The sequence below is a fragment of the Coffea eugenioides genome, chromosome 1 (genome assembly GCF_003713205.1).
Source record: "Coffea eugenioides isolate CCC68of chromosome 1, Ceug_1.0, whole genome shotgun sequence".
Classification (NCBI taxonomy): Eukaryota; Viridiplantae; Streptophyta; class Magnoliopsida; order Gentianales; family Rubiaceae; genus Coffea; species Coffea eugenioides.
In genome coordinates, this window is record NC_040035.1 from 51787041 (window position 1) to 51807617 (window position 20577).

Sequence of the window (20577 nt, forward strand, 5' to 3'; positions counted from 1 at the left end):
AATTTTTAGCATGTTATATCTTTTCAACTTTCAAGCTATCGATTTGGGCAAAAAAATTAAAAAATTCAAAAAAATGCAATTGATTTATAAAACTTAAATTAACTCAAAACACATTATTGCAATAAAGAAAATATTATCTTTGTAACTTGCAAAAATTTCAATAAATTTTCATATATTAACTCTTGGTATTTAAAAATGTATTACATTTTATCCAATCAAAATAAACCTTCACACTTTTTATTTTTATTGTTATTTTTTATTAATATACTCACGTTTTTGTAATAAAAAATAAGATAACAAGGGGCAATATTGAAATGAGATTATATTTACTCTTTCAAATAAATTTGTTAATATTATTTATTAAAATGGACTGCAAATGAAACAAAAAAGCTTAAAGTAAGAGAGGTAACATAAGTGAGATTTTTCAAAGTTCGAGTGCCAAGGTTTCTGAAATTACCCCTAAAAGATGAATTATTTTGGCACAACAGAAACAGGAGATGTGAAATTGTACAATTAATTTATCCACACACCTTTCTTTTTATCAGTTACACTTTCTCTCTCTTTGATTCACAATCATGGCCAGATTTACACAATTCTTGTACACTTGGAATCTGGCGAGACGGCCACCATGAATTTCAGATAGTACGGGTGAAAAAAAATTCAACTTTGACGTAAAACATCCTGTCGCAGATTAGGCAGCGTTAGCCGGAAGCTGTTTGGGTTCATCCAACCAGAAAATTATACCAAAATCACAACCCGATTCCTCAAAATCCCATTCCAAAAGCAACAAGTTTTAGTCCTCATTCCTAAATCTTTTTGAGCGTAGAATCCTTAAAGACCCAGTTCCTTCTTCAACTGCGCAAGGGCTGCCTCGATATCATTGATATTTTCCTCGATCCCACTGTTGCCTGCATCATTTTGGTTTACATTTCCTGTTTCCTTTGATCCGTAGGATGCATTACCCCGTTGCTGCTGGTTACCCTTGGTTTGTTCCGCTTCAACGTCAGAAATGTTCAGCTCTTTCTCCAAAAACTCAACAAATTCTTCTCCAATTTCCTGCAGACAATCAAATTAGTGACAAGCTGCAACCGCCACCTTGATCATATCATTGGTGCTTTCAGTTAAAAAAAAAAAAAGCAAATAAAAAATTGGCCAATGGAAGGATATAATCAACATGCTTCAACCCCCAGGCTCAAAAGAACAAAGAAATAACATAAGAGAACCAATAGTGCTTTTACCCAGCAAGCACCTCCCTCTTTCTAATGAATTTCTACTCAGTCTACTTCAAGCGCAGAAAATCTCTTACCGCCAATTCCTCCCACAAGCTCTTTGGCTTTCCTTGCGAATCAGCACCAGCCTCCCAGTTCCGAAATTCTTCTTGAAGATCCTTAAAGAAGTCCTCTGCAACAAAACATCTAAACGTCAAAACCATGTGCATATTAACTTCAAGACAGAGATGAAAAGCATTTTTAAGAAAGATAATGCAAGGTGGTATCAGGGCTCTCATTGTCATGCAAAGTGCACATATCTACCTATGGATATTTGGACATCCCTCAAAAAGTTACCTGCAGCATGAAGGGGTTAAACATGAGAATAGATGGGAGAGAATGTCATACTCTAAAGCATTAGATGCGCTCTGTGTTCATGCAATGCCTTGCAAAATAGAAATGAAAAGCTAGAACTGAAAATTGCATAAAGAACAATTACAATAACATCAATTTGTACAAGTTGTTAGGGCAAGACAAGCTGTGACTCGTTTTGGATGAAATGTCAAGTTCGTACCAGTGGGAAAAAAAGGAGGACAGGACAAAGCCAGGGTAGCTAACTGACCTTCTAAGACATTTCTCACAACTTAAGGTTGTTCAGAGTAAAAGCAAACAGAAAACAAAAGTAACACATAAATGCAGCACAGAAACCAAAAATCTCATTAGTCAAACAGCATAAGATTTCCAAGAGCAGGTAGATTTTACCAAATCCATAAAACTCTTCATCATTGTTCACAGTCCAATTATCATTTCTACCAGCTGTGGAATAAGAAGATTCAGATCCACGGTTTCCCTTATCAAATCTTCTGTCAGATTTATTTAGCAATGTATTGTACGCATGCTTAATCCGCATGAATCTTTCTTGTGCATTCGCCTGCAGATATTAAACGGAGAAAGAATCAGAGGTTGTAATGGGTACAAAGAGTTGGAGGTGAACCAATAATGTATGTCTGATACATGAACTCATATTTCAAGGTTAACACAACTGAAATCCCTTTGAGTGAATTACACAAAATAGCCTGGATTTACAAATTCTTTGCTCTTCAAAGATTTTAAGCAGACAATATTTACCCCTTGTTCCATTTACATTATGTTGTTAATCCATATTCCAGAATAACAGCAAACTACCGCTTGTGGCTGATTGAGAACGCGATTTACACTTTCAAATATTTTCACTCCAATGAAGTCCACCATTTGACAATTGTCACAGTATACAGAACCAAAATGGAACGAGAAGCATCTTTTCTGTATAGAGTGCTTAAAAGATGTTAGAAAAAGTAGGAAAAAAACATGTACTTAGAAAGGCAATAAGGTAATAAAATGAGCCAGGACTCTTCTATTAACATGTCAATTCTTGTCCGAACGTGACATTCTAGTGTTGTATGAGATGCTTATTTGCGAATAGCCTTGAAAATTTGCAATCATCATATAAATCAGCTCGATAGACAATCATGCTAGTAGTCATGATTGAATAAATAACCGAATTAAATGATACTCCTTTTGTTCTTAACAGCATTAATGAAATGAGCTTGACAGTAGAGGGATGATGGATGTTATCAAAAGACAAGCCCTTGAAGTTAGAATAGAGTCCCAAGTAACAATATTTGCTTGATGTCATTACTGGCAGTTTAATAAACATAGTTAAATCCTTTAGACATGGAAAACCATCTTCTGAGACTCTGTCTGTTCATTGTCTCAAATGCAAAATAAAGCTAATGTCCTCTGCCACAAGGTATAATGAGATGAGCTCAAATATGTTAAATCCTTTAGACATGGAAAAACCATCTTCTGAGACTCTGTCTGTTCATTGTCTCAAATGCAAAATAAAGTTAATGTCCTCTGCCAGAAGGTATAATGAGACAAGCTCAAATATGGATTGAACCACTTCCATGATATTTGACCCATCAGAAGTCCTCCTTTTGCCACCACTATATGCATTCCACTTTCACCCTCATACTCACCTCCACTTCCCTCCCTCCTCTCCCCATCCCTCTCTCTCTCTCTTCCTTTCTGCAAACTTACTACTGGCCTTGAGTTAAAGCCCCACAACAAGTACACCAAAAGGTAAACGTGGCAGTGCCTGCTAGCAATTAGATGCTTCGGCCCTGTTGAGAAGCTAGCAGAAAGGAACTAGACAATTGGTTTCTGATGGACATTAGCCAAGGAGACGTGCAATTTGGAAGAGAGACAAGGGTAATTGTGCACTATAATAAGAGGGTGAAGAAAGCGGAGAGAGCATGAAAATTCCAGCATCAGTCAATCGTCTCTAATATTTACTAAAAGATTATCAATACCTTAACAAGGACAATTGAGTGCTGATGCGGCACCCAAAATGCAAGGCAAAAGATTCTTAAGGAGATTAAAAGAAGAATGCAAGAAAGGAAGAGGAAATACAAAGAATAACAGCACAATTTCTAGGAATTTCTCCAACGTATCCTTACCATTAACCACCCAAGATGCAGCTTTCAATTCTCAAAGAGCTCACAAGGCAACATTGTATACAGTTCCAATTTTATTAATTGGCCATATTTCTGGAAATGGTTTATATACACCAGCGAACCGAGTGAAGTCTTCAGACAAAAATAACAGAGGATATTATTATATGTCCCAAGGAAAGTCTTTTAAGATCTAGCTAGCTGGAGTAAAGGCTAGTATTAAAATTTTCCGACTTTGGTTGACAAAGTTCGTCGAGGCAGCATTATTTGTACCCGCTCACGTTCCTACTCGAGGAAACCAAACTTTGAACCAGGAAATCAAAATTTAAATCAGTCTATACGTATTTCCTTGGACGAGTGCTCAAAAATCATCACTTTTCTAAACATATTGATGTTAATCTTGCATAGTAACAGTAAATTAGGTTTGAGATGTGTGACAATTTCAACTAAGTGGACAAAGATCACAGGAACACAGACTATAGATCAGCAGGAGAAAATACCAGAAAACATTAATAAATCCCATAAATATAATGACCAAGATTAATGAAGCACACCTCCTTATTGACATCGGGATGATACTTGAGAGCGAGCTTGCGATAGGCCCTTTTGATATCATTGGGAGTTGCAGAAGGAGACACTCCTAAAACTTCGTGTGGAGACTCTCTTCGACTCGCCCTCACACTAGCGCACCTCTTATTTCTCCTCTCTCCATAGCAGTAGTAGTTTCTGCAGCTCAAAGTGTGAGAAAAACCCGGTTGCTTTATCACAATAAACTTGCTGCAATCCGGTACCAAAAACTTGGATTGAGCTTCAGAGAACAATAATGGTTTTACAGCTAGGAAGTTTCTAAAGGGTGTCAGAGACGGAGCAAATCCATGCATGTTCTTGAACTTGTATTCATAACTACAGCCAGTAGTTTCCGGTGATTTTCTCCTCCTTCAAGGGGAGAGGAGAACGCTTGTGGATGGGACGGCATCTATCCTTTTTGTGGTGCGGCCCTTAAATCCCCCGGTTGACAAATTGTTACCTATTTTTAACCACCAGAAGCCGACAAGGATGAAAAAATATATATATATATATATCAATTTATTTGTCGTATCAAAAATTTAATTTTTATACATGATAAATATTTTAAAACATCTCCAAAAAAGCATGGTAACGAGATACCTCTCTTAATTTTTTTATTTTTTTTATTTTTTTTTTTGTCGACGCAGGGGTGTTCGGGTCAATTCTTACGGGGCCCGACTAATCCCCTGCGGCCCGGGAGAGGAGACCCCACTCCACATCGAACACGTTAACAGCGGGACTCGAACCCTGGACAAATCAGGAAGATCGGAGAGGGAGTAGACCGCTCGAGCTACCCTGCGGGCCAGGTACCTCTCTTAATTGGTTAAATAAATATCGCCTCGCTTCTAGCTTCCAGTAAAAAAAAAAAAAAAAAATCACCTAGCTTTGAGATTTGGCAGGAACTGCAACCTTAACAATATCAGGCTTTCTGTAGTGAACTAGTGCTCCGTCCCTTAAAACTACGTATTTGTACATTCTTTCTCCTAGTGCTGTAAATGGGTGTCGAAGTCCTTGCTTGAGTTTGAGATTTTGAGCTCAAACAGAAGTCCTTGTAGGCTGCCAAATTGGCAAATATAGTCTTTGAAGTGTCTGAGACGGCCAAATCTCCATGCATATTCAATCATCATAAGATATGAATCTGATGGCAACTACTTGGAAGATGATTGTGGGGAATTCACCTTTATGTTCTTTTGCTTGCAACAAAAAAGAGCCTCTTGAGCCTCAAAGGATTAAGAAATTTGGAATTGAGCATCTCAGGTTCAGGAATGACTTTAAGTTGCTTGACAAAATCACTCAAAGGATTAATGTTTCTGTCTCGGGTTCCGGTATGACTCGTCCTGTAAATGGAAGTGAAATGGGTGTAATAGAAGACACCGACTTTGAACTAATTAGTGGAATCATTTACGATGCATGTAAAGAGCAGGGAGTAAATGCAATGCCTGGTTTGCTTTGTTGGGAATGGAATTTGACGGATAAGAAAAATATTGTAGATCAACTGAGTTATTGCAGTAGGGAAGGAAATTTAGGAGTTGGCAAGATATTCCATGCTTTGGTGATAAAGACAGGGTTTTGTGGTGACAAGATTGTGGATACAGCTCTTGTTAATATGTATGCCAAGTGTGGCGAAATTGGTAGTGCAGTGAAGGTTTTTGATGGGATGCTTTCCATTGATGTAGCTTCATATAATTGCTTGATTTCTGGGTTTCTGAGCAATGAAATGTTTGATGAAGCTTTAGGCCTCTTTGCCCAGATGGGAGTTTGGGAAATAAGGCCGAATCACTACACATTTTCGATCATGATATCTGGTTGTGGGAGTGTTTTTGCTATCAATGAAGGGATTCAGCTCCATGCACATGTAGTGAAGCTGCAGGATGTAGTTAATGGAGTTGTTGCTAATTCTCTTTTGACAATGTATTGCAAGTTTGGGATGATGGAGAATGCTCAAAGTTTGTTTCAAAGTCTTCCTAAGAAGAATGTTGTATCTTGGACTGCCATTATATCTGGACTTTACCAGCAAAGAGCATTAGAGAAGGCCCTGCTGCAGTTCTACTTGATGAGACAACATGGATTTGAACCAAATGAATATACATTGACCATGGCCTTATCTTCTTGTGGAGGTATAAAGCAGTTTGACAATGGTTATGCACTTCATGCTCAACTAGTTAAAAAGGGCATGGCTTCAGGAGCTTTTGTTGGCACTGCAATCGTAGACATGTATACAGAGCTTGGGCAAATGGATAATGCTGAAAAACAGCTTCAGGAGATGGGTACAATAGCATCCGCTGTATCATGGAATGCACTAATTGCAGGGTTTGTTCACAATAATAACATAGAAGCAGCATTGAAGGCTTTTCATAAAATGGTTCTAAATTACGTACCAATTGATGAGTACACCTTTTCAAATGCCCTGAAAGCTTGTTCTTCTCTCCCATCCCTTTCCACAAGCAGGCAAATTCATTGTTGGGTGATTAAAGCCAGCTCTGAAAGAAACTTACATGTTGCAAGCTCGTTAATTGAAGTGTATGGAAAATGTGGCAGTTTAGATGATGCTGAAAAGGTATTTGACCAGATATCAATGCCGGATATTGTGTCATGGAATTGCTTGGTCAAAGCTTACTCACAGCATGGATACTTTGAGAAGGCTGTATCTTTGTTTAAAAAGATGGTTGTGGAGGGTGTAAAGCCAAGTGGTTCTACTTTTCTTGCAGTTCTTTCTGCTTGTAGCCACTGCGGATTAGTTCAAGAAGGCAAAGAATTTTTCAAATCCATGTTGATGAACTACAGTGTTATACCTGAGGAAACACATTATTGCTGCATGGTAGACTTGTTTAGCAGATCAGGACATCTGGAGGATGCTCTAGATTTCATAAAAAGATTGCCAATCAAGCCCACTGCCCCAATATGGAGACCATTGCTCGCGGGTTGCAGATGTCACTGTGACCTTCAACTGGGGGAATATGTTGCCAATCGTATCCTAGAATTAGAACCAGATGATGCATCAGTTCATGTCACCTTGTCAAACATGTACTTTGATGTAGGAAGATTAGGTGAATTGGTTAAGCAAAGAGAACTAATGAAACTGAAGGAGGTTAAGAAGGAACCAGGTTATAGCTGGATTGAGGTTAAAAATAAAACGTACAAGTTCTTTTCAGGAGATACAACTCACCCTCAAACTCCAGAAGTATATGACCTGTTAGAGAAGCTCATTAATGATATCAGGGTAGTCAATCATGCTTCGACTTTGAGTGAGATATCTACACCTCATACAGAACTAGGACTATGTAATGAAGGGAAGCTTTTGTATCATAGTGAGAAGCTTGCAGTTTGCTTTGGCTTATTAAATTTGCCTGCTGGAACCCCTATTCGTATTTTCAAGAACATTCGAGTCTGCTCAGATTGTCACACAACAATGAAGCACATATCAAAGATTACTAAACATGAAATATTACTAAGGGATAATTACAGGTTTCATCACTTCAAGCAGGGTTGCTGTTCTTGTGGGGATTTCTGGTGACGCTAACTAAGATGTGGATAACCCATCTTTAGTTAGTGACCCCTTTGTGAACTAGAAGTAAAATTCTTTAATCTGACCATGCTGCAAGGTGTATCGTACTGCATTTGCAGGAGTCTACTAAACGAATTTCATTGAATTGATCAGAGGAGTTCAAAATGGATGTCAGTCTACTTTCAGAGGGACTTGATACTCCAATGCAATCAGAATGCAATGGAGAATTGTCCACTACTTATCAATGACGCCATGTAGCTAAGATGAGAGCATGTCTCAACCAATTTTACCAAAATGTAGAAAGCAGCAACTAGGATTCTTTCTTGAACATGCTGTACAATCTCGTAATGCTTGCTTTTGGAAGTATTTTCAAGCATAGGGATGGTAGTTTTCAAGAAAGACTTGTCAAAATCATCCCTTTACTTTTTTTTTTTCCTGTGAGGGATCATAATTGTACCTCTGTAGAACTCTTGGTAGATTTTCCCTTTAAATTAGCATGTAGTACAATTGTTATTATGTATGTATGCATGCATTTATTTGAATTGATAATAGTCATGAAGCATTTCCCTGGTGATAAACTAGATTCAAGTTTGTAGCTTACATGGTCTTACCTCTTTGAACGGCGTTTCGTTTCTTTTTTCCTTGTTCTTTTATTCCCAGCGCAATTTTCTATCCATCAATAACTCTCAGCTCTTGGAAGAAAGAGCTTTCGTTTCAGCATACCATTTCACGAAAGAAAAAAGAGGTACAATTTTCGATTACCACTTTCATCTAATGCAGCCAAGTGCTCATATATTTTGTCACAATTAAGGTTTAAAACATTAAACTGCTTTGTTAATTTTAGATCAAGTTCGGAGATTTCTACCCTACGTATAACCGGGGATGTGGATTTGAATTTTGAAGAGCTTCTGTATATGTGTCAACATCGATCTTGCCTAAACCAATGTAGATATTCACATGTTTAGGAGGGCTGATCTTAGTACAACAATCGTTCCCAGATGGAGCCCTCTGCAGAAATTTCTTTTAAGTTTCCGTCCCTTTCACTCCTCATCCAATAGCTACACAAAAATCATTGAGAAATTTGGTCGAGATCGAGCCCTGCAATCTGGTAGAGCTTTACACGCTCACCTGATTATCAACGGGTTGGCTTGTAAACCCCACTTCGCTTCTAAGCTCATAGCCTTTTATACTGAGTGCAAACAGTTATCCCATGCTCAGAAGCTGTTCGATGAAATTCCCAAGTCAAATGTTCGACGTTGGGTAGCTCTAATTGGGGCCTATGCTCGCAATGGGTTGTATCAGGAGGCAATGCATGTTTTCTCTGAAATGCAAAAGGAAGGACGAAAGCTCAGTGAGTTTGTCATTCCTAGTGCACTAAAAGCTTGTGGGCAACTCTCCGATATGCGAACTGGTGAAACAGTACATGCTTTGGTGGTGAAATATGATTTTGAGTCTGATGCTTTTGTGATCAGTGCGCTGATTGATATGTATTCGAAATGTGTGAACATCAAGAGTGCAAAAAGGGTGTTTGACAGGATGGTGGATAAAGATTTAGTGGCTCTGAATGCTATGGTTTCTGGATATGTTCAACATGGGATTGTTAAGCAGGCATTGGTTTTGGTTCAAGAAATGAAGTTACTAGGAATGAAGACCAATGTGATCACATGGAATACAATTATTGCTGGATTTTCGCAAGAAAATGATGAAGTGATGGTTTGGGAAACGTTCAGACAGATGCGCAAAGATGGGATTGAGCCTGATATGGTGTCCTGGACTTCTGTAATTTCTGGTTTTGTGCAGAACTTTTGTAACAAAGAGGCTTTTGATACATTTAAATGGATGTTGGATGCTGGGACGCGTCCGAGTACAGCTACAATCAGTGGTCTCTTACCTGCTTGTGCAACTGCAGCAGATATAAAACATGGAAAGGAAATACATGGTTATGCAATCGTGATGGAAATGGAGAAGGATATCTTTGTCAGGAGTGCTCTCATCGACATGTACGCCAAATGCGGGTATATCAATGAAGCAAGGGGGTTGTTTGACAGCATGCCTGAAAGGAATACAGTTACTTGGAATTCCATGATTTTTGGTTATGCAAATCACGGACATTCTGACAAAGCAATTGAACTATTCAACAAAATGCTAAGAGAGGAAGAAAGAGAGCTGAATCACTTGACTTTTACTGCTGCTCTGACAGCTTGTAGTCATGCAGGGATGGTACCACTTGGAGAGAGCCTATTCCAATTGATGCAAGAAAAGTATGGGATTGAGCCAAGATTAGAGCATTATGCTTGCGTGGTTGATCTTCTTGGAAAGGCAGGGAAGCTTGCCGAGGCCTATGGTTTCATTCAGAGGATGCCAGTGGAGCCTGACTCATTTGTGTGGGGAGCATTATTAGGTGCATGCAGACAGCATGGCAATGTCGATCTAGCAGAAATTGCGGCAGATCAGCTGGTTAAACTTGAGCCTGAGAGTCGAGGAAGTAGTGTTTTGTTGTCAAATCTATATTCTGCTTCCAGTAGGTGGGGAAAAGCTACGAGGCTGAAGAGGATAATGAAGAAAAAGAAACTGAAAAAATTTCCTGGCTGTAGTTGGATAGAGGTGGTATGAGACGTTAAACCGTGGTTGCAACAAGTGAGTTGATTCCTGAGCGGCCAATTTCTAGCTTTAGAAATTTGTCATAGTGAAGTTGATGATTATGTATGGTTACCCTTTTGAGTAATAAAAGCTTCTATCGTTTCGGAAGAAAAAAATAGTGAAATTGATGTTTAAGTTCATCTAAGACGATGATCTCGTAATAAATTTAGTTAAACATAAATCAGTTTTATCGTTCAGTCAATTGTCTGTGAAATTGTTAGTGTCGATCATGTACCATATTAACAGTATAAAGTCAACAATTAACCAATTTTAAGCTAGGAATCAGGCTACATACTTGACATATAAGAAATTTTCTCTTCGTAGTTTTCTACACTTTTACAACCCAAATCGAATCCTATGCAACTCTTAAAGAGGAGAATTAGTAAATTCTTAAACTCGAACACAGTTGTGAAAGTGATCCATTTCCAAGTCCAAACAAGTCACTTAGGAAAAATACAAACACAATTTTAGATGTGGAAACCAAACATGCAAACAAATTTTAATATATCCACTGGGATCGATTAGAGGGGAAAAAAAAAAGACACAGGGCATGGCCAATCCAAGGCTGGTTGCTGAGTAGGCTTTCCCTATCTAGTATCTACTCAACTATATCCAGAAACAAGTCCCTTTGTCGAGTGCCAGTGCAATAAGCAGTAAACGGGCTGCAACTGTCTCATTAAAGTTCACCAATCAACAACAAACAATATATCCAGCATGTGCTGATCAGAAGCTATTTAAGTAATTTCATTTTTTTGGGATGGTAGTAGGGATAGGCAAAAATTAGAGTTGCAAAACTAGAACAGAAAAATGATTATTACATGATGACTATAACACAGAAAATCCAACATTTGGGAAAATCTGCACTGATCTCCAGCTCTTTAAAAGAAACAATATACGTCAAGAAGATGATTGCAAAACAACACATATATTGCAAGCTGCAGCTATATGGCTTTAGTTCACTTCACTTGCCGAAATGCACAAGTTTAAACACATCCAGGGAAAGAAATCAGAGTCATGTATCCATGCATTACGCTACAGCCTAGTGATGTAGACAGTATCTCATTGTTCCCTAGCTGTACTGAAAACAGTCCACCTTTATAGTCCAACTGAAACGAATACAAATTAATATAGTCAAGGAAAACATTTCAATTAAGTAATGTCCTATTAGTCAAAACTTGAGAATATTCGCCCTTGCATGTACAATTTTCTTTTTCTTTTTTTAAATTCTTTTTGTAAAGAAAAGGCCTGATACATAAACGTAGATAAAGGAGGATAGGCATAGAATACCAATGGGCAAGAGCTGCTGGCAAATGTTTGACTAATTCTATTATTTATTTGTGATCTGGTTGCTGTAGAGGAACATTCAGCAGTCATTAATACATAAGAAAATACTATTATCAATAATGAACAGGCTAAGAATATACTAACAAGTTGCAGCAGGTAGATGATATTATCCTGAGACCAACTTCCACTTAATGTATCACCACTAGATTTCGAGCCGTAGTCTTTCTGCTGCCTAGCTAACATATGGGTGCAGAATGTCACTGGTTACATCTGAAACTGTTTCCAATGGTTTCATTGAAACTTCACCAACATCTGAAGGGTCCATGCTCAAGCTACAATATAAGTTGAAATTCAGTGATTAAAATTCATTGAGAAATTTGCACTATTGAGTCGGAAGCATATATGAATGTACACTTTATTTAAGTGTAAGATGTATACTTCAATTATACACATTTCCTGTATCTAGGATGAGCATCCCCTTGCAACCACATTTAATTTCTTCTCATCAATCCAAAATTCAATCACATTAATCAAAAATCAAACATTGTTTCCGGTTGGATTTACTCTCAGCAGTCAGCACCTTACAAAAAAAAGTAGGACAAGTCAAAGAGTTTAGTTGTCTAAAACGCAGTTTTACATTCACTTAAGAAACAAGTCACTCTTTACACTGTTGTTGCATGAATGTTCAAGCTGTAACTGAGATTATTCTCATATGATAAGTGTCAACATTTGCAATTCAAGAATCACTGAGAACAGTGGCTCCTTGTCATGCAGGCATTACAGATTTGTTCACAAACAAGGCACCACAGAGCAGCATAATTTGTTTTGCATTCTGACGCATAATAATAGGCAATAGTCTAATCATTTTGGAGACTATAACAAGAAAATGAATCCCGTTTTGGTTCTGATGGCATCAAACGTGAAGTTGTACGTGACCATGCAATGACTAACATGGATAAGGCTGTGAGGGCATAAAACCAACAGGCGCTGAAAGATCATTGCATCTGCACCAAGAAGAATGTCTACATTTGAACTGGAGAATGATCTAAAATTGAGGATAGAGCTAATGGACCCAAACTGAGGAAGGAAGAGGAAGCTTGACAAGATCAAAATGCCATTAATTCACCCACGAAACAAATTTAAAAAAAAATCTACCAAGGAAAAAATCCTATTGGCAATTCGCCTAGTCACATTCCCAAAGAGCTCACTCTATCCTACACCCAAAACCAACTTGTATCAGCTAAACTAAGAAACAAAAATGAATAAATAAATGAAGAACTCCAATAAATGTTAAATGAGACTGCAATACAGAAAACAAGAACCTCACCTATCCTTTCTACTACTCCTCGGCACATCAAAAGACTTGAAAAAGTTATTTATCATTAGGAGCAACATGGTGATGATATGGCGCCAAAGTCGCAAATTTATTCCCAGCCCAGTCCCTCTGCTGTTGTACCATACCATACTGATGGTGATGGTGGTGATGATGATGATGAGATTCATACCCATGATAACCGCCCGGGGTCGGCCCCGGCATTCCCATCATCGGCACCGAAACCATCTGTGCCCCCGCCGGAGGCGGATAAGGCATCGGAATCGGCATACCAACATGCCCATTACTATTCCCATGTCCATGTCCATGCCCGGTTGCAGCTCCGCCGCTGCCACCACAGGTAGAGTCATGCAAGCTCGGCGGCACCGGAGTCGAGGCGAACAAATGATCCGACGAGGACGGGCCCTCCGTCGACAAACCTTGCATTCTCTTCAAATAAAGGCGATATTTTTGCAAATGACTGGCAACATTTTCTCTCGTTAATCCTTCCACGTTCATCAGCTGCATAATTGTTTTTGGGACAGCATTTTTGATCCCTAAATGAGCCACGACGTCGACGAACCGCTTGTGCAATTGCGGAGTCCACACCAGCCTCGGCCTCTTCAAAGTCCGGGCAGAAACATCCTCCCCGCAATTCTCATTATTATTAGTACAACTATTTTTCCCGGCAGCTGAGGAATCAGCTTCTTCAGTCGGGGATTCCATTAATCTTCGGGTCTTCCTGGAATCGGAGCCTTCTCGGGTCAGATCGGTGGTTTCGTCAATATCAATAATCATGTTGTCCCGGTGGGTCCGGTTGCCGGTGATGGTGGTTCCATCGTGGAATGATTTGAAATTATTCGACGAAGATAAGGCTTGAGAGTGATGACTACTGCCGCCGCTGGCTCCGCCGCAGAGGGAGGCTAAAATTTTCTGAGACTCACGGTTGACGTCGAGCATGCTCCGGGAAGGTTCCGGGGTGATTCTGAAGGCCGAAGCAAGATCCGGCGGAATCAACGCCTGAGATAAGGGAGTCAAATCATCGATGCCAGGTAATCCGGCTTCCCAATCGGATACTCTGTCGTCATCACCGCTGCCGCTGCCGCTGCCGTTATCGTAACCGTTAATTTTCACTTCTTCGCCCATGCCTGAATTCAGCCAAAAAAAAAAAAAAAAAAACGGCACGTAATTTATTTTATTTTCTCTCAGGGGGGGGAAATGGGAAGATACTTTTAGGAGAAATAAAGAGAAAGAGAAGAAGAGGGCGGTGGAAAATGGGGGGAAATAAATAAGTTGGGGAAATACTAAAAAGTGAAGGAAAAAGTGCAATATCTGATTCCAAATGGGGTGCCACGCTGGATGCCTTGGCTAAGATATTTTTGATCCTCTAAATATCTATCTCTCTTACTTTATTTGCTGTCTGATGTTTGGGAAAATCTTCTTCTTCCAATTCTCTCACTCGCTCTCCGTCCACTTGGGCTCCACTCTCTCTCGCTTCTCCGATCCTTACCCAAAACCTTCCTTGCTTTGGAAAGGTACTCATACGCTAGTTAGCTCAAGTATGTGTTATTTTTATTATCAAAAAAAAAAAAAAGTATGGGTTATTTTTGTCAAAATTTAGTGTCTTTGATTACCACCAATTCATGATGACGAATTTTCTTCTAATCAGAGACTCTCAAGAATCCAAATCCCAACCCCTAATTTATTTTCTGAGTATCAAATGACCAAGTTGATTTTTTTTTTTATCGGCTCTGTAAGAATAAAGTAAATTAACACTGAAATGTACGTACACTTACATACATTTATAGATTTCTAATTTATTGCCTAAATGCATATACATACGAATGTAGGTGTAAATTCTGTAGTATTCCAATTTTGTCAAGCAAATCCAAATAAGAGGACTACCACCATAGGATTGGTAATACCGCTACAAACATAAATTGTGTAAGAGTATACTGTACATTTTTTGGTCCCAATTTTAGGAAATTCTTTCTACTATTGACCGAATTGCGGCTGCAGCGGTTTTCGGGTTTCTCCAGCTTCCATTTCATCGTTTGACTCTTAATTGCATTCATTGCTGCAAATGGGGATAAAAAGCGCAAACACAAAGTGGAGATGTTATTGGTGAAAAGATACCAAAGGCGGCATCGTGGACCAATGGAATTATTTAACTTTGGAAAACAGCTGTGTCGGGAAGACGTGGACAATTACCGACTGCACAAACTGGGAGCTGCTGTGGTGCTGCTCTCTTCACCGTTGGATTGTCCACGAACTAGCCCCCACGCCCAGATTCCTAGGCACGTCAACGGTGAGCAGAGCCAGTTACAACTTACAACATGATCGCATGATGCAGATCCTGAAGTTCAAGGGGATATCTCTCCTCGAAAATTGCCCCATTATAACATTCTGGTGACAACAACAAAAATGGACATTACGGCGGATTGGGTTCTCAAAAGACATCAAATAGCCGGTACTACCGGTATGTATGCCGCCACAAAAAATTGCCACAAGTAATCCATTTTTTCACCGTAAAGGCTTGTATACTTGGATCTGGTAGAGTATCTTGTTCACCTTCCACCCCGTCTGTAGACGTTTGATTTTATTTTTTTTTGGGTAATAAAAAGTTTTGGGTGACTTTAGTGGGCATATCTCCGAAATCATAGATGGCTTATATGTATATCTACAGAATATTCATCAATACAACTCTCACGTTGACAACAAAATTCTAACACAAATTTTTTTAAAATGAAAAAGTTGTTCGTTCTTGTGTTAGTGATATTTAATTAAGAAAAATGCATGTTGTCTTTACGATATCCAAAGGGTCATATGAAAATGACCTATAATTGCATATTGAAGTTAGTATCTCAAACCCTCAAAAAGACCCAAAAAAAAAAAAGGTTAATGCGGTGTTTGGATTGCAATTTTCTATCCAAAATTTCTTACGATTTCATGAATAAATTTCTTAATCACTTTTTGCTTCGCATATATCAAATCACTACATTATATTTTTCTACAAAAACTTCAAAAAATAGCAATTCAAAAGGATAATCTGCCTCTTGGCAAATTCATTTGCCAAATCTAGCTCATTAAATTTACCAAAACGGCCCATTTTGCATTGTGAGTCATCATTCAATATCTCTCTAATTGCTCAAATGATTTTTGACTTCTTTGGCATGATGCACCATTTTTTTTCTCTCTTCTTTTGTAATAGAAAGTTTAAATAGTTTCAATTCTAGTCACCATCAAGACATATTTCTAAAATTATAGATCTCTTACATATATTTACATAGAAAAAATAGCGCCATCACAGTCCATAACTTGATTTTGAGTTACGGACACCTTATGGCCGTTCGATCACTTTGGAATAAAATGTTTACCGGCATGTCCAGTTATGTAAGCAAAGCAAATCAATTTATATACTCCTCTCCCATAGTTCCAAATTTTGCAAACAGCCCCCTCAGCCTCATTGCATTGTCAATCTCTTACATTCACAAGCAACCTTAACCATCTCCTTCACCTTGTATGAACAAAACTCTTGCCTTTTGCCATGATTTTCGTGGCATTTTTTGCTTTCACAATTCACGATTAGTAAAAGAAAAGTTCAAAATCTCACAAATCAAGACAACCTTGAATTTGTTGTACAACTCAGTTGAGAATCAGGGTTTAAACAAGAAAGGTAGAAAAATTGAAGGGCAACACCAGGTTGTCTCACCCTCAAACTCAACATTCTATATCATCTTTAATTAAACCTCTTTTTCCTCTCCTACCTTCTTGTCTTCCAAATTATCATTGGGTTTTGTGCAACCTAATTCTTGAGTTTTTGATAGTTGTGTGGGTGCCCTGATTATTATTTTGTACCAAAATTGAATAATAAACATTTTGTATTCAGGGCACCTAGAATGAAGTAAAAGAGGCACAGTAAAGAAGGGTGAGTAGAGGAAGTAGACAAGGTAAAGGCAGTGGAAGCCAAGCAAAGGTAGGGAAATGGGGAATAGACGGAGAAAGGGAACACCGACACATGAGAAAAAAATTAAGTAAAATTGGGGCTATGTATAAATTAGCAATGTTGAAGAAGTGTTTTGTGGTATTACAAAAATTTGCTATAATAGGTGACCGTAAGTTTGTAGATCACTATGTCTGTGATCTAAGTATGCCTCATTTACATATTTATAGATTATCTATTAACACAACTCTCACATCTATAGTTAGACCCGTATACATAACTGATTTTGTGAGGAAACGCTTCATCCTTATCAACTAAACCAAACGTTAATGCATGGTGCAGCTAAATGTGTTTAAGAGTAGCAATGGGGCGGGGGAAGGATCCCTCACCCCCCGTCCCATTGTCAAATAACTTTCCCATCCCTTGCCTCTTGCCTCCTGCCCCACTCCCACCCAGTTTCGCCCTCAATCCCTGTGGGGGAATAAATCAACCTATCATATTTAACAATCTACTTATTTATGGGACAATTTTATCATTTATTCTATTTCAAAATATTTAATAAGAAATGCTTAAGTACTCAACTTTAAACCATTTAACGAGTTGCAAATACTAGTAACTTCAGAATATTAGCAACCTGTCAATGGCATGAAAATAACATTAAAATATTCGACTGAGATGCTATAGAATGAAGTCACAATTATATGTTCACAATTATGTTATTAATTATATTATTAAATATAAAAAATTGAATTATAACTAATTGTGTGTGTATATATATATGTATTATATATACATCTATAAATTTAAACACATATATATATAATTTTTTTTGTATGTTGAAGATGGGCCGGGTGTATGTTGTCCCACCCCCGTCCCGTTTTAAGGCGGGGAAAATTTTTTGCCCCTGCCTTCGCTCCGCCCCGCCCCATTTCTACCCTAGCGCACCAGCTCCCGTTGCCACCCTGAAATGTGTGGACTAGGGCTGCAAACGAGCCGAGTCGAGTCGAGTTGAGTTATAGCCTAATCGAACCGAGTCTCGACATAATTTCATTAAACTCGAACTCGAGCTCGAGTTCGACGAGCTGACAATTTCAAGCTCGAGCTCGAGCTCGAGTTCGAACTCGAAAAAAATAAAAAATAATTATTTTATTTTTTAAAAAATAAATAAAATAATATTTTTTTCTTAATAAATAATAAAATATTCAAGATATATATGTAATTTTACTATTAAAATTATAAAAATATAAAAATATATATATACTTAAAATAAAAAATATATATATATATACTTAAAATAAAAAAATATATATATATACTCGAGCTCGCAAGCCGAGCTTAATATTTTGAACTCGATTTCGACTCGATTCGAGTTCGATATTGATCGAGCTCAAGTCGAGCTTGACTCGAGCCGCTCGATTCATTTGCAACCCTAGTGTGGACAAAGGGCACAGACGGTTGCAGGTGCAACCGTCCCCAACGGTTTTGGTCATTTTCAACAGCGCGTAACTTTGATTACACACGGCGTAACTTTATTTGCACATCGTGTAACTTTAATACAAAATTTTGCGGGCCCCACACACGGTATGAAAATCGATGCACAACTTGTTATCTGGACCGCACAGAATTTTTTGGCCAAATCATGGCCTTTTAACTGCTCAGGGACCGTCCCTGCCCCATTTCCGAAATGTGTTGCGTATCATTCTTTCCTGGTGCATTGTAAACAGTCATGCCATCTAAAGTATGCTTTGCCTACTGCCCTGGCCTATCAGAAAGGAAATAAGACAGGCAAAAATGAAAAGATGTACTAGTATAATGGAAGATGTGGCAGGTCCCGACATCACTTGAATAGACGTAACCATCCATTATTCTTGATCACATAGAGAAGTCAGCCCAATATCAAATTGGTTAGCTAGGCCCAAAAATCAATATCTTTTCCCATAAAAATAAAAAAAAAAAAGAAATATTCCCTTCTGACCCGAATAAGTAATAATAAACGTTTATGGAGCACTAGAGTAGCTCAACCAAATGACCAATACTGCTACGAAAGTTCCTGTTTGGATTGCTATTTTAGAAATTTTTTATAAAAAAATATAATGTAATAATTTGATATATTTGAGGTAAAAATTTAATTAAAAATATATATTTACAAAAAACGTAAAAAAAAAAAAAAAATTTGCAAAAAATCACAATCCAGAATGCTCAATTAGACTTGGATATTTAGAATTATTAATCCATAATGTTACTAAATTGAAATATCTCTTTATCTACTGCTTATAACATGTATTTAGAATTGCTGGTATTATGATATCTATGTATAAAAGATTAATCTCATATGCACGATTTAGTTTTTATGCTCTTAACGTATAAAAATTTGTCTAAATGAATTTACTAAAGTAAATAATATTCAGTGGAGGAAACAATAAAGAGGAAGTGCTGTTATGACACGTGTCAGTCTTTCATTGAGTCTTTTACAGCACACTCAGCAAGATGATTGATGTTTTCCCTTGATTTCCCCGAACACTATCCTACCCAGCTGGGAGCCGGAAGCCAAAAAGACTCATGGGAGTTGGATAGCTAGGAAAACTACGGTGGAAGATAGTCTGGAAGAAGTGGTGGCAGATGTCTCATGGCCACAACATCCATAACTATATCCCCTTCACATCTTCCAACCTCTTTAGTTCTCAGGCCTAAGCCTCATGCATTGGTACCTTCCTCTTTTCCCTCAAGGAGAAAATTATCTTATCCAAATCCACCCTGCGCGCTTCCTCTAAAAACCGGTAAAGGATGGAAAATTTCTGCTTTTAGGGACAGTTTTTTGCTTTTAGAGGCGAGCACCGTTGAGAATTCCCAAGAACTGGTCTCCGCAGGTGATGATGGTGCATCCTCCATCATATTTGCACTGCTGTTCGTTGCTTTCGTAGGCTTATCTATTCTCACCGTTGGGGTAAAAACTCAAAGCTGCAGCCTTTTTTGCACACACATCTGCAACTCTCTCTTTTTTTTTCTTTCTAATTTCTTGTGAGAATTTCCAGAATTAAATTTGATGGGGGTGCTCAGATTTGTGATATCCTGACGTGGGTTGCTGCTAATTTTTCATGGTTTTGATCGCTTTCTCAGGTAATCTACATGGGTGTGACGGATTTCTTGCAAAAAAGGGAAAGAGAGCAATTCGAGAAAGAGGAGGCAGCTGCGAAGAAGAAAAGGGTTAAGAAGGGGAAGATGGGAAGTAGAGCAAGAGCTGGGCCTAGAGGTTTCGGACAAAAGATTGAGGAGGACGGTGGTGATGAATTAGATTAGGAAAGAGAACAATCGCTTAGGATTATTCTGCGACTTTTTCATGTTTTGTTTTTTCACGCGTTCTAATGTTTCCTCTTCTTTTTTTTTCCTCAATTTTTGGTAAGAAATGTTTCTGTATTACATAACGGAATGGCAATGATTTTTTTGGTTTTAGTTGTCATAAGAGCTGATTAGAGATCGTCAACGTTTGCTGCTTATGGTTATAATTGCTCAAGGCACATATAAGGGGTCTCTCTTCCCTCCCCCGCATCCACAATTACATTACATAAGCTGTCGACGAGTGCAAAGCATTGAAAAATATTTAATGTAACTCAGGAGAAATGGTTAAA

At 38.2% G+C, this 20577-nt stretch overlaps 5 protein-coding genes across 9 annotated transcripts; 3 read left to right on the forward strand and 2 right to left on the reverse strand.

Annotated features, from left to right (window-relative positions):
• Positions 1-377: 377 nt before the first annotated feature.
• Positions 378-4689, reverse strand: LOC113775200 (dnaJ homolog subfamily B member 9). 2 transcript variants are annotated; one of them, XM_027319975.1, is made up of 5 exons: positions 4255-4689; positions 1971-2139; positions 1533-1565; positions 1307-1401; positions 378-1056 (listed from the first exon to the last, which is right to left on the reverse strand). In XM_027319975.1, exons 1-5 carry the CDS (start codon positions 4579-4581, stop codon positions 832-834), a joined length of 849 nt encoding a protein of 282 aa, XP_027175776.1. In that variant the 5' UTR covers positions 4582-4689; the 3' UTR covers positions 378-831. The 2 variants fall into 2 exon arrangements, with proteins under 2 accessions (XP_027175776.1, XP_027175785.1); XM_027319984.1 differs by lacking the exon at positions 1533-1565.
• Positions 4690-5276: 587 nt separating this feature from the next.
• LOC113762448 (pentatricopeptide repeat-containing protein At3g24000, mitochondrial-like) lies at positions 5277-7795 on the forward strand. The gene has a single exon (XM_027305943.1). The coding sequence runs from the start codon at positions 5400-5402 to the stop codon at positions 7779-7781; it is 2382 nt and encodes a 793-aa protein (XP_027161744.1). The 5' UTR covers positions 5277-5399; the 3' UTR covers positions 7782-7795.
• Positions 7796-7805: 10 nt separating this feature from the next.
• LOC113762536 (pentatricopeptide repeat-containing protein At5g59600) lies at positions 7806-10557 on the forward strand. The gene is made up of 2 exons (XM_027306063.1): positions 7806-8517; positions 8676-10557. The coding sequence occupies exon 2, from the start codon at positions 8730-8732 to the stop codon at positions 10383-10385; it is 1656 nt and encodes a 551-aa protein (XP_027161864.1). The 5' UTR covers positions 7806-8517; positions 8676-8729; the 3' UTR covers positions 10386-10557.
• Positions 10558-11220: 663 nt separating this feature from the next.
• On the reverse strand, positions 11221-14168 carry LOC113782977 (transcription factor LUX). Of its 4 annotated transcripts, XR_003469874.1 has the most exons (4): positions 13024-14168; positions 11841-12028; positions 11700-11761; positions 11221-11518 (listed from the first exon to the last, which is right to left on the reverse strand). XR_003469874.1 is itself a non-coding variant. In XM_027328982.1 (2 exons), the coding sequence occupies exon 1, from the start codon at positions 14152-14154 to the stop codon at positions 13069-13071; it is 1086 nt and encodes a 361-aa protein (XP_027184783.1). In that variant the 5' UTR covers positions 14155-14168; the 3' UTR covers positions 12828-12910; positions 13024-13068. The 4 variants fall into 4 exon arrangements, 1 of the variants encoding a protein (XP_027184783.1); XR_003469875.1 differs by lacking the exon at positions 11700-11761; XR_003469873.1 differs by having other exon boundaries at positions 11700-12028.
• Positions 14169-19467: 5299 nt separating this feature from the next.
• Positions 19468-20432, forward strand: LOC113762330. The gene is made up of 2 exons (XM_027305728.1): positions 19468-19895; positions 20069-20432. The coding sequence occupies exons 1-2, from the start codon at positions 19578-19580 to the stop codon at positions 20246-20248; spliced, it is 498 nt and encodes a 165-aa protein (XP_027161529.1). The 5' UTR covers positions 19468-19577; the 3' UTR covers positions 20249-20432.
• The last annotated feature ends 145 nt before the right edge of the window (positions 20433-20577 follow it).

What these genes read in the sequence shown, in the direction of transcription:
- LOC113775200 (XM_027319975.1), bottom strand. Translation starts at nt 4,581, where the DNA reads ATGCATGGATTTGCTCCGTCTCTGACACCCTTTAGAAACTTCCTAGCT. An exon ending in GGATGTCCAAATATCCATAG is followed by an intron (nt 1,402 to 1,532) that starts GTAGATATGTGC and finishes GTTTTGTTGCAG; the next exon opens with AGGACTTCTTTAAGGATCTT. An exon ending in GCTTGTGGGAGGAATTGGCG is followed by an intron (nt 1,057 to 1,306) that starts GTAAGAGATTTT and finishes GATTGTCTGCAG; the next exon opens with GAAATTGGAGAAGAATTTGT.
- LOC113762448 (XM_027305943.1), top strand. Translation starts at nt 5,400, where the DNA reads ATGAATCTGATGGCAACTACTTGGAAGATGATTGTGGGGAATTCACCT.
- LOC113762536 (XM_027306063.1), top strand. Translation starts at nt 8,730, where the DNA reads ATGTTTAGGAGGGCTGATCTTAGTACAACAATCGTTCCCAGATGGAGC.
- LOC113782977 (XM_027328982.1), bottom strand. Translation starts at nt 14,154, where the DNA reads ATGGGCGAAGAAGTGAAAATTAACGGTTACGATAACGGCAGCGGCAGC.
- LOC113762330 (XM_027305728.1), top strand. Translation starts at nt 19,578, where the DNA reads ATGGCCACAACATCCATAACTATATCCCCTTCACATCTTCCAACCTCT. An exon ending in TATCTATTCTCACCGTTGGG is followed by an intron (nt 19,896 to 20,068) that starts GTAAAAACTCAA and finishes TCGCTTTCTCAG; the next exon opens with GTAATCTACATGGGTGTGAC.